At 39.4% G+C, this 14900-nt stretch overlaps 1 protein-coding gene across 1 annotated transcript in view; it reads right to left on the bottom strand.

Moving 5' to 3' along the window:
• The window catches only part of SEMA3C (semaphorin 3C), a 165268-nt gene that overhangs the window by 60357 nt on the left and 90011 nt on the right, over nucleotides 1–14900 (bottom strand). The window contains exons 4-7 of the mRNA XM_073652309.1: nucleotides 10880–10942; nucleotides 6065–6184; nucleotides 4840–4930; nucleotides 966–1085 (exon numbers count right to left, since the gene is read on the bottom strand). Coding sequence (XP_073508410.1) covers nucleotides 966–1085; nucleotides 4840–4930; nucleotides 6065–6184; nucleotides 10880–10942 — 394 coding nt within the window. The remainder of the gene's footprint in view (nucleotides 1–965; nucleotides 1086–4839; nucleotides 4931–6064; nucleotides 6185–10879; nucleotides 10943–14900) is intronic.

Raw genomic sequence — 14900 nt, forward strand, 5'->3', positions numbered from 1 at the left:
GTTTGTGTGAAGAAGGACTAACAAAATGCACAGTGAGACACTAGCAAGTGTCCGGTACAAAATATTCTTTAATAATTTACTCACTTGCCATCAGGCAAAAAAACTAACCCTAACACCATTGTCCCTGATGAAGCCAGATGTTACAGTGAAGCATGCCAGAGGTAGGTGGGCTTTCCTTAACACAGTGAATAGCAGCCTTTTCTCTAGTAATCAGGCGGAGGCCAACAACACAGTCAGTTATACATACAATGGGTAGTAATGCCTCAGTGATGTTATACAAACTAATATCACACATATAAATAGAGTAATGGTTTCAATAGGTTTTTAATCATATTTTCTGTGATATCTAATAAATCTTCACATTTTAGTGAGAATATTAGTGAGCAGCAGACACAATTAGCTACATTTGTAATGCGAGAAGATTAAAGTATTTTTTTGCATAGGTTTGAACTAATAGGACTAATAGGGTATGAACACATGATGTCTTTTAGACAGTGGAATACCTGCATCATAATTGAAGCAGAAGACGCTTTATGAAAATGCTACGTTTTTCCAGAGGTGTCTTTTCTGACGTCTTGTGCAGCGTCTTTTTTCTACATTCCATATATAAAATAGAGGCGGCTTCCGACAAAGAATGGACCAGTCACTTCTTTTGGAACATATGCACTGCAAATCATTTTGACATTACAGTGCATATGTTCATTCTTTTTTACACTTTTTAGAGCTTTTTCTGACGGGTTCCAAAATTAATCCACCTGAAAAAGACATAATGTACACATACCCTTGCAGCAAAAGGTATCATAACTACAAGATTATTACTTGTTCCTCCCACTGAGACCAATCAATCTCATACCCTTGCTGTGTTGGAAATTTTAAGCTGTGGAAAATGATACTAGTAAACTTAAGAAAAGGTGACATTGGTTTAATAACATTTGTAAAGTGCTTAAAATTGCAAAAAGCCTTACCACTTAACCATTTGGAGTTGTGTTGATCTGTTCTCACTGGATTACGTTTTGTAAGACTGCGAAAAATGGCCGAATCAGTGCCCATGAAATCAATATACATTCCAGAAAAGAGCTCTTCATCTATAGAACAGTACATTGTCAAAAAGAAATAACATTTATAAACAAGGTGGAACATGTTACAATACATAACTATACATCCTACATGCCATAAATTACCTGAAAGTTACATGGTTACTCTAGATAATTTGAGACAGACACATTTCTCTTTAACAATACTATACCATAGTTAAAAAAGGCAGAGTTTGGAAACTCTGCTGAAGGTTTTTAAAGTCTCAATTGCTATTTAATGTTGGTAATTTGTTTTATGACATAATAATCTCCAGTCGTGTAAATGGCTACATTTATATGTGGATATTACCTCGGGGCACGCAACCCACTCATTAGCCTGCGACATCCAGCCACAATTCACATTAGATAATAGTCCTACTGTTCTGTGCAATAGCTTTGGATTAACTTTATCACTAAAAATCAAGCTGTCATAAATATAAATATATGGTAACAAACATAGAACGCTGCTTTATTTCAGACCCAACGTCACTGCTTTTTCCACTTTATAACATGCATTGTAAACTGACAGAACTGCGCGGTTTATATATGCAGTCAGGAGTCTGAACTTTTGCACCCATTTGTGAGTCCAGGAATAATATAACATTAATCAGTCTATAAACATTAGCAGAATATTACATGTCTACAAACAGGCATCTCATTTTCACTACGGACATGATGAGAATTTCTATTTACACCTCTTATAGAATGACAAAGGTTGACATATTCTTTATAATCTATCCATATTTAAATCTACCGTATTACAATCTGGCAGCTATGATCATTGTTAAAGCATGCATCCATTTTCTATGGAAAGTATGTGGATCTGTAATGTTATTCCATTTCACTATGCCCCTATTGGCTTTATCAGAGGGAACAGTTTGATTTGGAATGTAAAAGCAGTCACAGTGCTATGTTATATATATGGTATGGGCAAAGTAAAATCGGTTTCCCAGTAAAGATGCCTAAGGGGTGACTCCAATCAGAAAACACAACAAGATCTATAGCAATGGTTACAGCCACTTGTGGTCGTTTGCCTGCTACAGGACTATAACTCTCAGCGTAGCCTAACTGTTTGTGGCTACAAAGGCACCAGAGTTGTGGCTAGAGAACTGCAGGTTGGAAATCCCCTGTCTACCGTATCTATAGATATCCATCATTTGTAACTCGCACACATCTAACTCCATGTTAATGAACACTAGTGTGCTGAATGATGTCAGCAAGCCAATCAATTATAACAGTAGCAATGCTGATTATTAATGTACTATCACTCTACCTGGGGCAACTGGTGATGAATCTCCTGCCCTGAGATTCCCAGATATTCCTGGTTTCATATAACATAATTTATATTTTAATCAATAGATCTAAATCAATTCCACAATTGGATGTTAAAAAAATACTGTTCCTGTGCTGAGATAATCTTATAAATGTGCCCCTGCTGTATACTGTGTAATGGCTGTGTCTGACCGTACAGGGACATGGTCTGATCATACCACAGCTCCTGGGCAGGGGGAGGACGCAAAAGAGTATACAGACATTACAGCCGGGGATCACAGCTGACTTTCTTTCTGTGAGGTAAAATATTTCCCTGCCTGTTTAAAAACATGTTTTACTTCACATCAAGCAGTAGCTGTGATCCCCTGCTTTCCTGTCTGTAAACTCTTTTGCTTCCTCCCCTGCCCAGGAGATGTGGTATGATCAGACCATGTTCCTGCACGGTCACACACAGCCATTATAAAAATCCAAGATCTATTAATTAAAATGCACTTTGTTAGTGGGACAACCCCTTTAATGCTCATTTACATACTGTAATCTCCAAACAAAAAAATCCAGACATCTATCCTTTGCATAACACTATCTTAAAAAGAGCAAAGACAAGACACAGTATATTTAAGCACATAAACATACCCTGAGGTTGTACGCTATCCAACAATGGTGGAAAATTTGTATTTTGGTTAAATACTCTGGTGACTGAAAATCTACAGACATATCACCGATAAGCATTAGTGATCTCACACACACACAAAGAGAATGTTAATAATCTATTACACCCAATAAGGCTGGTGAAGTATTTATTTTTACTCTGATTTGGATTTTTTTTGTAAGTATATTATTATTATTATTATTATTATAGCACCGTTTATTCCATGGCGCTTTACTTGTGAAAAGGGGTATACATAATAAAAGTACATCAGCCTAATCAGGTCTAGGGGATCAATTCAATTTAATTATGTATGAAGCTCATGTTGTGAAATATGATATCAGATCCACTTTAAATATTATATAAATTAAAAGCTCTGCATCTTCCTCTTGTACTTTATTTTTGCATTCCTCACCCCTTACATACAGTAATATTTATTTATTTGCATGTAGTTAATTGCAGTCAGTAAATGAGAACATACCTGTTAACAGCTAGCAGTTAGAAACCTGTACATTCAAAGCTCAGCTCTCATCTGAGAAGCGGATACAAGTATATCCAGTCTAATCATGGGGCTTCAAGCTAAATACCTCAATAGCACAAATCCCTATGATAGCTTGTTACAAAGTATCAGTCTGGAGTTCACAGAGCATTGACTGGACTGGAATAAATAGTATCAGCATCTCAGCTGTGAAAAGGACTAGTTAGATGCTGGTATGTAGGGTTCTGCAATCTCTAAATGTAAGCTTAAAGGGTAACTGTCGTTTTATTTTTTATGTAATAATAATGTAGAGCAAACGATTTTAACAATCTTTCAAATATGCCTTATAAATGAAATCTGAAAAAAACCTTTAAGAAGATGTCCCCCTATGCGGTTTCTGAAGCAAATCTGTTTTCAGTTCCACAGATACTGAATGCGGCTTTGTAAGGATGGGGGAGGCGCCTGCACAGCGAGCACGCTCCTGGCTGAGTCCCATGCACTGTCAGTGCATCAGTAGGTTACCTCAGTCACACAGTGCACAAGCTTTGCCAGCTGTTAGTTGTGGCATACAGCTCCTCTGCCTGTCATCTGGTTGCTGTGTGCTCAGTGACATCGGCACTTCTCAGTGTACAGCACACAGACACACAGGAAAATCAGCTGACAGGGTAGAAGGACCTCAGTGACATCGGCACTTCTCAGAGTACAGCACACAGACACACAGGAAAATCAGCTGACAGGGTAGAAGGACCTCAGTGACATCGGCACTTCTCAGAGTACAGCACACAGACACACAGGAAAATCAGCTGACAGGGTAGAAGGACCTCAGTGACCTCGGCACTTCTCAGTGTACAGCACACAGACACACAGGAAAATCAGCTGACAGGGTAGAAGGACCTCAGTGACATCGGCACTTCTCAGAGTACAGCACACAGACACACAGGAAAATCAGCTGACAGGGTAGAAGGACCTCAGTGACATCGGCACTTCTCAGTGTACAGCACACAGACACACAGGAAAATCAGCTGACAGGGTAGAAGGACCTCAGTGACATTGGCACTTCGAGTCAGTGTTTACCACACTGCTCCTTCTGCCCTGTCATCTTGTTATTGTGTGCTATAGGCTGAGGAAAGCTGACGATATCACTGCGCATGCAGGACAACCAGCTGACAGGGCAAGAGAAGTGCCGATGGTCTTGAGCTCCTTCATCGGCTTCTAAATTATGAGGAAACTGAAATATAAAAAAAACTTTATAAGGCTTTAGTTCCTCTAACTTTTGCCTTTACTGCACATCAATTTCACACCAAAACCACACAGTACATCTGCACTTAAACATGGCTGCTGCATAATGTATAATTTATATAAATACTTACTAATCATAACAGAAACAGTATTCACTTTCGGGTTAAAAGAACAGCGCCCTTTTCCAGATTCATTCTTAGTGTCAATTAAAAATATCTGATCCTATAAAATATTAGAAAAAGTTTTAATGTAATGTAGACAGATTGGGGCGGTGACAAGTAATGATATGACACAAGCCGTGCAGCTCAGCCTTTACTTTGGATTCTAGCAGGGAGAACCGTACAGCAATGATCGCCTCACTCTGTATATGGAAAGCCCTGGTGGTTTAACTGAATTGCTACAATGTTTGATACTTTCTAGCCCACAAATCTGCAGCACATGCTTTTAAATAGGCTTTTGTTCAGGAAATTATGAATAGCGTCTTTGATTTTTGGCGTGACTATGCAGAACGAATGCTTCCTGTGACCTTTCATGAAGTACATTCTTGTAGAGTCAGACATAAACCTAATACAGAGGGCAGACTGGTAAATGCCTCCAATGTCTCTTAATGGAAGACACAATTATTTAACCAGGCAGTATATATTTCATGCATAGATCAGCCTTGTAGAAGCAGGTCACAGAGGTTGAGTTCTCCATTCATGTGTTTTTGTATAATAAACTGAATAATGTTCTATTCTCTAATACCTTTGTAGAGCTGCACTCTATATTGTGCAGGTGTAGACGACCATATGTTCTCCACCCGAGAAAATTGGCCTAATCACACTCTGATCAATCTCTGAGTTTGATCAGAGTTGGATCCGATTTTCTTGGGAGTGGAGAGAAAAAAAATGTCTCCATCTTCTTCATTCTGCCTGTCCGTGAAAATCAGACCACACTCTGATGTCATCTGAGTGCAGTCTGATGTTTTCCACGGCCCCAAAGATGTGATTGGGCGAGTGCCAACAGATTATTGGAGACAAATCGTGCATGCTGCGATTTTTTTCCTCGACCAAAAAAAATATCGAATATGTGCATGGCCCCATAGAATAACATTGGTCCGAGGGTGATCCGATGTTTTGACGGATCATACGCAGAATGTAAAGACGGTCGTCTGCACAAGGCCTTAGGCATTGTGTTGGATATGATGGTGCAGCTACATAAACCGGAGTCAAGTGCCGGCAGAACTTTTTATATGTCCGAAATCTCCACAATATATATGTAAATGTGAAGTAAAGTAAGCATATAATCATACAAACTATAAAATAATATGACCAACACTTATACTCCAATAATATGTTACAAAAAGATGTGCCATACCTCAGATCTGCGCCCTCGGTTGACATATGTGCAAATAGGACTGAAGGCTCCACTTCCACAAATGTATAGATGGGTTCGATTGAAGCTCTGAATTACACGAACAAAATTACCACAGCCATGCTGGAAGAATAGACAGAGAGATCATTTATACAATTATAATCAATATATACTGTAGTGCATTCTGTAGAGGTGTCTCAAGAGAGCTGGATGTGCTGCTAATTTATACTATACACAGTTAAGGGCAGTTTCACACACAACAAGTCATTGAATTTTTTAAGAAGTCTTCTTAGCCAAAAGTCAGAACTGTATTCAAATGGACTGTGAAATGTAAAGAAAGGGCTTGTACTTCCGCTTTTTACTAGATCAAATTCTGGCAATATCCAAAATAAACTGCATCAAAAACCTCAGTGGGGTTTTTATAAAAAAAAAATGTGTATGAAACCAACCTTAAAGGAGTTGTCTACTACTTGGACAACCCCTTCTCAATCAGCATGTTTGCCCCTGTAAAATAACAACACTCTGACTTACTTTTGATGTCTGACTCGTTCAAAGGCGGGGAGAATGAAGCCAGCACTGATTGGCCGTAGGGCTCACGTGACATAACAATGTCACGTGAGCCCCGGGAGAGCGAGTGCCGATACCGCTGGAACAGTGCCGGCACCATAGGTGAGTATAAATGTTGTTGTTTTACTGGGGCAAACATGCTGATTGAGAAGAGATTATTTGAGTAGTGGACTACCCTTTAAAGAGTCTTTCATATTCCTAGATTCATAGATGGATATATTATAGATGGGCATTATTAGCATCTTTGCAAATAACTTTTTTTTTTAATTTGGCCCATTTTCCCATTAGTTCAACTTTAATTTATTATTGTGTTTCATTACTGGACGGTTCATTGGACGCACAAGTGCACTGCTTACAAGAATATTCTTAGTGAGCTTGTAAGCACGGCACTGAGCTCAGGCAGAATTTCAGGAGTGCGCAGCTCATAAACCCAGTCTACTATTACCAGCCCCACTGCGCTTTTGCTGAAGTAAGAATGGCTCATAAAATAGCATCAGGAGTGTACACAGTTCAGAGCACCAGTGACACAATGCTGCTGGCCAGAACTGTCACTCAATTAGAAGTGTCCAACCCCCAGGAACAAGAAAGATGTCTGGCTGGGGAGTGGTACGATTCTGAAAGCACAGTAAAAACAGCCCTCTAAGGCCAGTTTCAGACAGGAGGATTTGTGAGCATGCATTATGGCTCTCAGGTCTGGTCTGGTCATTCTGCAGGACCACAAGTGACAGCCTTATAGATCCTTATATAGCAGTGAGCTTGGGTCCTTCGCTCCACAGTCGGGATAGAACTAGTATTCGTAATATGGGTACAGATCAACTGTTCTCGGTGTCGGCTGGAACTGAGCAGTTACAGAGTGTATGGAGCGAGGCAGCGCCCACTAGACGGGCTCTGGCTGGGAGTATGTATAACGCATACATGCCCTCCGGTCCCGGCTCAGAAACCGGCAAATCCCCGCAGAACAGTGCGCACGATGGGGGGATTTGTAAGTCTGCAGTCACACAGAGTGACAATCCCTTTAACACATTAACCAAACTATTTGCCAATATATTCTATCTATACTGCAAAGTATGATACATTTTAAATAGAAAATAAACCACCAAAAGGGTATCACAGATATATGACAGTACTAGATGTTGCATTAGTAAGGTGGTGTTAATGAATGCGGAGTATATGGTTTCTTCTAATGTTTCAAATAATCAAGGACATCTCTTTGTTCGTCACACATCATGGATCTTAGAAACATGCACAGCGGACCCACACACTGTATACTAAGTCTACCTGCCAGTGGCAGTCTGCCCTGGCGCAATATGCCACATATTGACCACAAAATATATATATTTTTAATAATGATTTAAAAATTAACACACAATAAATAACATAATTTCATCATCACCATTCTGCTACAAGTTACACGTACTTTGTATATTAGCTCAAACAGGAAATTGCTCAGATCAGAGTCACTCTTTACTTTGACATCGCCCTTCTACAGAAGAATTTTATTCCTGTCAAATTCCAGGAACTGTTCAATAGAGATGTACATGGAGGTTTACCTGGATTACTCATGTTTGTACACACAAGGCTTAGCTGCAGAATGCTGGCAACTTCTGTAAGGATTTAGACATGGAATCCGAGCCTAAAGCATAACAGAATCCTGAATGTGTGAACAAGGACTATTTTGGCTAAAAAGAAAAAATCATTATTTGGTCTTATTTCTGCAGTAGACAACAGGTAATGTAGAAGGAAATGGAGCAATCTGGAATTTCCGGGGACTTCCAGTGTTATGTCAGGCAGGTATTAGTAATGGCAGCGCGTTTACATTTCTCCACTGAAGTTAAACAGTAATGACTTCCATCGACATTACAGTAATATGAGGTAAGCCGTCTGCTATTACTAACGCCACAACCTGTTATTTGTAGGAACACAAGACCTTAATAGTTTATGCTGGTTATGCCCATGAAGAATAGCTTCCCTACACACAGTCCTACAACACACCATTGATATTCCAGCACACGGAAATGTTTTATCCCCCTAATAATAGGAATAAAATAATAAGTCATATGTTTATTAAGTAGTAAGTACAATGCCAGAATGTAGCCGGCTACACCGGCAGATCAGAACTCAGAGTGACAGACACGGCCATGATGTTCGGTTACTTGTCTAGTAGTTGAGGTGATGCACTGGAGAGGATAGTAGATTTTATATAAAAAATGCTTTCTTTTTCTTCTATAGTGGCATACAGTGCCTTCAAAATGTATTCATAACCAGTGAACTTTTCTTCATTTTTTCACGTTACACCAACAAACTTAAAGTGTAACCGTCGTTTTAATTTTCATTTTATAAATCAATAGTGCACATGAATTTAAGTAATTCTGTAATATATCTTATCAGAGAAATCTGCTTCTTTCTCTGCCATAATTGATCAGTCATTATCAAAATTCTCAATTCTGAGGTACAATGTATATTCAGTGAATCTCCCATTACTGAGATAGGAGATGGCAGCTGCTACTGATAAGATTCTATGTAGGAGGGAGGAGTGAGGAGCTAAAAGCAGAGCTGCGCCCTCCTCCTCCACCTCCTATTTACATTGGAGATGGTAACTACCACTGAAAAGATTCTATCTCCATAATGGTAGAGTCCGTCTTCACTGAATACAGATTTTACCTCAGAATTGAGACTTTTGATAATGACTGATGATCAGTCCTGGCAGAGAAACAAGCAGATTTCTCTGATAAGATATATTACAAAGTGGCTTATTTTCATCTGTACTATTGATTTATGAAATAAAAATTAAAACAATGGTTACACTTTAAATGTATTTTATTGGGATTTTATGTGACAAACAAACACAAAGTAGCAAGTATTTGTGAAGTGATACATGGGTGTTCTAAATATTTTAAAATATAAATCTGATATAAATCTGAAAATTGTGATGTGCATTTGTATTCAGCCCCTAAGTCAATACCTTGAAGGACCATCTTTCACTGCACTTACTGCTGAAAGTCTTTTGGGGTATGTCTCTACCAGCTTTGCACATCCAGAGGCTGAAATGTTTGTCCATTATTGTTTGCTAAATATATCTAGCTCGGTGAGATTGGATGGAGAGTGTCTGTGAAGAGCAATTTTCAAGTCTTGTCACAGATTCTCAATGAGATTTAGGTCTGGACTTTGACTGGGCCATTCAAACTGCTGGGAGGTGTCAAGTCTTTTGCAGCTTCTAACATTTTCCTCCAGGATTGCCCTCTATTTAGCACCATCTATATTTCCATCAATTCTGACTAGCTTCCCTTTCACTGCTGGAGAAAGCATTACTGCAGCATGATGCTGCCACCACCATGTTTGAAGATGGGGATGGTGTTTTCAGGGTAATGTGTAGTGTTAGTTTTCCGCCACACCTAGCGCTTGGCATTTAGCCCACAAAAGCTCTACATGGTGAATGCCAAGTAAGGGACACAGCTAGCATGTGTAAGAAGGTGCTCTGGTCAGATGAGACCAAAGTAGTACCTTTTGGGCTAAATTTAAAGCGCTATATGTGGCGGAAAACTAACACTGTACATCACCCTAAAAAAACTATCCCCAAAAATGTCAGCCTCTAGATGTGGAAAGCGGATTGAGACATACCTCAAAAGATTTGCAGTATGAAAGGGCCAAACTGAAATTTAGTAATGCCTGGCAATTAGGAGATAATAAATGTACTGTGCTAAGATCTGAAGTGGTTCCCCTCTGTTCAGCTAGATCATGACAGCGCTTATGGCTTTTGCTCTTGATAAAAGATTTGCAGTTCACCATGCATCCATTCTTGTAAAGCCCTCATCTCTACAGGGACATATCCTGAGCTGCTATTACAAATAAGGACACCTACCATGGGAAAATATTTTAAGTTCCTCTTCTACTATTTCTTCAAGTAGCAAGTTTTTTTTTTTAACACAGCGTGGTTTACATGTAATGGCTGTAAGATAAAATGTGCTAACATGCACATATATTAATATTCATTAGGATTAAATACATTTTATGAGAATTAATTCAGGAATTAACAAACGCCATCTGCTTTGTCTGATGAATGTGCATATTAATTCCTCAATTATGTGTACAGAACTGGATTATAACCTACAGGTTGTACCTTGGAAATTAGTGCTCAAACACTATCACTCCACAGGGGATAACTAGTAAAAACTACACCCTTTATTTAATTTTCCTTTGGCTGCAGTGGCCTCAACCTGACTCACAGGACAAGTATTTTCCTCACTGACTTACTGTGGGATCTTTGCCAGCCATCTTGCACTCTTCAACTTTGTTTGTAGAAGCCGGCCAGAAAACCTGATTGCAAACGAAAAAGAAAGAACACAAATAATATTATTTATAAAAGACTATGCTGTATTCGTGCTGTGTGCGTCTTGTTAAAACGTAATATATATTTTACAATATTTTGGGAACAGCATATAAAATGACTGTGATCAAATCCTTAGGCTATGTGCCCACGATACAGAAATGAAGCAGAAAATTTCTGCAGCATTTCTGTATCTCCCTGGCAGAAAAAACGCATGCAGATTATGCATGCGTTTTTCCTGCCAGGGACTTGCGGATGTGAAGCGTTCTTCACATGCATTTCCGCATGCGGGTTGACAAGCGCTTTCCAGGTGATTTTAGCATCACTTGGAAAGTGCTTGACAACTAGGTCACACTATATAAATCCATGCAACCGGCATGGATTTATATAGTGTGACCGTAAGAATGTTTAAAAATAAAAAAATAAACCTTTACTTCCTTCCGATGGCCCCGGGTGTGCTGCTGTGCTCGTTCCTGGCTGCCAGCTGATCGCGGGACACTGCACTGAAGGGCCTGCGGTCACATGACTGTGACGTCACCGAAGGTCCTTCAGTCCTGCCCGCAAGCACAGGGAAGGAGACCGGCTGCCGTCAGAAGGTGAATATAAACTTTATTTTTTATTTTATTCTTTTTTTAACAGGTACAATGGTACCCAGGTCTGGATGAGAGTCTCCTCTCCTCCAGAACTGGGTACCATCCGCACATTGAAAAGCATATAATCCGTGAGTACAAATGTACAGACACGGATTATATGCGTCTCAATGCAAGTCAATGGCGGGAGTTCCGCTGCGCTTCCGCAAAATTAATGGACAGGCTGCGGATTTTTGAGCGCAGTATAAACGCTGCGGAAAAATCCGCAGCATGGGCATAGAACTTGCGGAATCCCCTTGGGGACCATGGGGGGCGGATTACCTAGCGTTTAACAAGCGTTTATGCTGCGGAAATTCCGCAGCATATACGCTTGAAAAATGCTACGTGGGCACTTAGCCTTATTCTGCCTTTTTGCAGAAAATTTAATCAGTATAGCCATATTTTTGGGGTCTGTATTACAGAGTCACCAGATGAACATTTTACGCTTTATATAGGTTGGTACTATCTGAGGATAGATTTGCATTATCATCATGTATATATAGGTCTATTTAAAGGGGTTGCCGGTCTTAGGCTACAAGTCTGCAGTCATTCTATATTACTGCAGACTTGTGAGTCCTCACAGTGCGTGCACTGTATGCTGTGAGGATTCTCTGGTGCTGGCGGTCACGTGCCAACTAGATGGGCACAGCTTGGCTCAATGCAAGTGTGCTGAGCAAGAATGGATAGAGTTTAGTCAGAGATAAAAGGTGATGTTTGGGGACTTTAAGAGGTTATGGGTGTGAAATATTGACAAGGACCGACAGCCACTTATTAGAAAGCTGCATAATTCCATTATACAGGGTGGGCTATTTATATGGATACACCTAAATTAAATGGGAATGGTTGGTGATATCAACTTCCTGTTTGTGGCACATTGATATATGGGAGGGGAAAAACTTTTCCAGATGGGTGGTGACCATTGCGGCCATTTTGAAGTTGGCCATTTTGGATTCAACTTTATTTTTTTTAATGGGAAGAAGGTCATGTGACACATCAAACTTATTGAGAATTTCATAAGAAAAACAATGTTGTGCTTGGTTTTAACATAACTTTATTCTTTCATGAGTTTTTTACAAGTTTATGACAACTTGCACCACCAATGCAACCCTCTTCTCCCACTCTTGACACACTGATAGCAACACCGCAGAAGAAATGCTAGCACAGGCTTCCAGTATCCGTTGTTTCAGATGCTGCACATCTTGTATCTTGATGGTTTGGTGTGGTATATGGGGTACAAATATAGTGGGGCCATTCTTCATCTATGGAAACCTCAATGCCACTGGATATCTGAAATTGCTACATAATGATGTGCTGCCCTCTTTATGCACTGAAGATGGCACGTTCCCTGAGTTTCTCCAACAAGATGGTGCACCACCACATTATGGGTGACAGGTCCGAGCATTCCTACATGAACAGTTTCCTGGAAAGTGGATTGGTTGTTGTGGGTCAGTTGAATGGCCACCAAGGTCTCATGATCTGACCCCCTTAGACTTTTATCTATGGGGTCATCTGAAGGCAATTGTCTATGCTGTGAAGATACGAGATGTGCAGCATCTGAAACAACGGATACTGGAAGCCTGTGCTAGCATTTCTTCTGCGGTGTTGCTACCAGTGTGTCAAGAGTGGGAGAAGAGGGTTGCATTGACAATCCAACACAATACCAGCGACAAAATATGTCACTTACGCCGAAAACAGTAAGTTTGGCAACGATTTAATATGTAATGATACGTTTTGTGGTATACTATTTTTTTATGTAATGTTTCTATGAGTCATTCAATATGGAAATTCTATAACGCTGGACTTGTGAGCCCACCAAAACAATTTCATTACTATTTTGCAGAATTCTAACACACCTATGATACCCCCAAATCCATCAAGTAATACTGCACAGAATCATTGCAAGCATTGAGCATAAATCTGGATTTTATGACATCTGTATCGTTCATGCTTCATAAATCTTCAAAAGGTAGAGGCACTTAAAATCTGGGGATTGCGCTCATGAAATATTGCACTTTTCAACAATGAAGGAGTCTTTTGTTCACTGTAAGAGTATATGAAAGCACAACAACACTCCTATTTTTTTTTATATTTTCTATTACTGAGTTTTCAATTAAGAGAAATAATGCAAATAAAGGGAATCTGTCCGCAGGTATATGTACTTAATCTGAAAGTAGAATACAGTAGGGGCAGAGACCTTGATTCCAGGGATGTATCACTTGCTCAGAAGCTTGCTATGGTTTCAATACAATCAGTGTTTTATCAGCAGGAGATTATCACTGCCGGACTAGGTGTCGCTGCAAGACAGTCCAGTCAATTTGAGTAACTTGCCCCACCACTGGTTGGCAGGTTTCTGACAATGTACAGTGTACACAGGAAGCTGCCAATCAGTGGTGTGGGCCGAGTTATACAGGGCTCAGCATTCTGATAACTGCTACATCTACAGCAGAGAAAACAGAGATTCTATCAAAATTGCACTAAGCAGCTCAGTAAGTGATACATCACTGGAATCAGGCTCTCTGCCTCTACATCATGCTGCTCTCAGATTACATAGCAAAACCTAATAAGAGATTCCCTGTAAGTGAAACTTAACATATTTGGTTATACATGTAATAGAAGAGTGGCTGTGTAGTAACATATCTCTGAAGTACTGTACAATGCTTTATTAACTGTACTTCTCTTTACCTGTACTACATGTATTAGGCTGTACTGTTTTCTATATGTACTACAGCTGTACTGTACTGAAACAAGATGAGTTTCTCCTTTAGCCCCTTAATGACCAGGCCTGAATAGGCCTTAAAGGGAACCTGTCACCAGTTTTGTGTAGACACCCATTGGACTGGATCTGTGCAATTTACATACAGTATGAAACACGTTTTCTGAGGTATGCAGGGGCACCTCTAAAAAGATAAAGGGGTTGCAGGAACATCAATCTTATGATCTTAAAGGTGATGGGCAGGGTTTAAAAGCCAAAAAAATGGTGACAGGTTTTCTTTAATGATAGGCCAATTTTTTGGGCTTGTTAGTTTTTGTTTCTCCACTTGCGGGACAAATTGTAATATTTTTAACGCTGTTTTGGGATATTTCATTTATACAATTTTTTTTGCAATGCAAATATAGAAAAAAGCTATTTTATTAATTATTTTTTCGGTTTATATCTTTTACTGTTTTAGTTTCACAACAAATAACCTGTTTAATCAATTTTCCAGGTTATTATGGTCAGGTAGATAACTAATATGTATAGGTTTTTTTTTGATTGTATGAAAAAAAATATTTTACAAAAATAAAAATTAGATTCTTTCATAATTTTTGTGGTAACAAT

The sequence above is a fragment of the Phyllobates terribilis genome, unplaced genomic scaffold (assembly GCF_046119375.1).
Source record: "Phyllobates terribilis strain yellow unplaced genomic scaffold, ASM4611937v1 Scaffold_11__3_contigs__length_659146591, whole genome shotgun sequence".
Lineage (NCBI taxonomy): Eukaryota > Metazoa > Chordata > Amphibia > Anura > Dendrobatidae > Phyllobates > Phyllobates terribilis.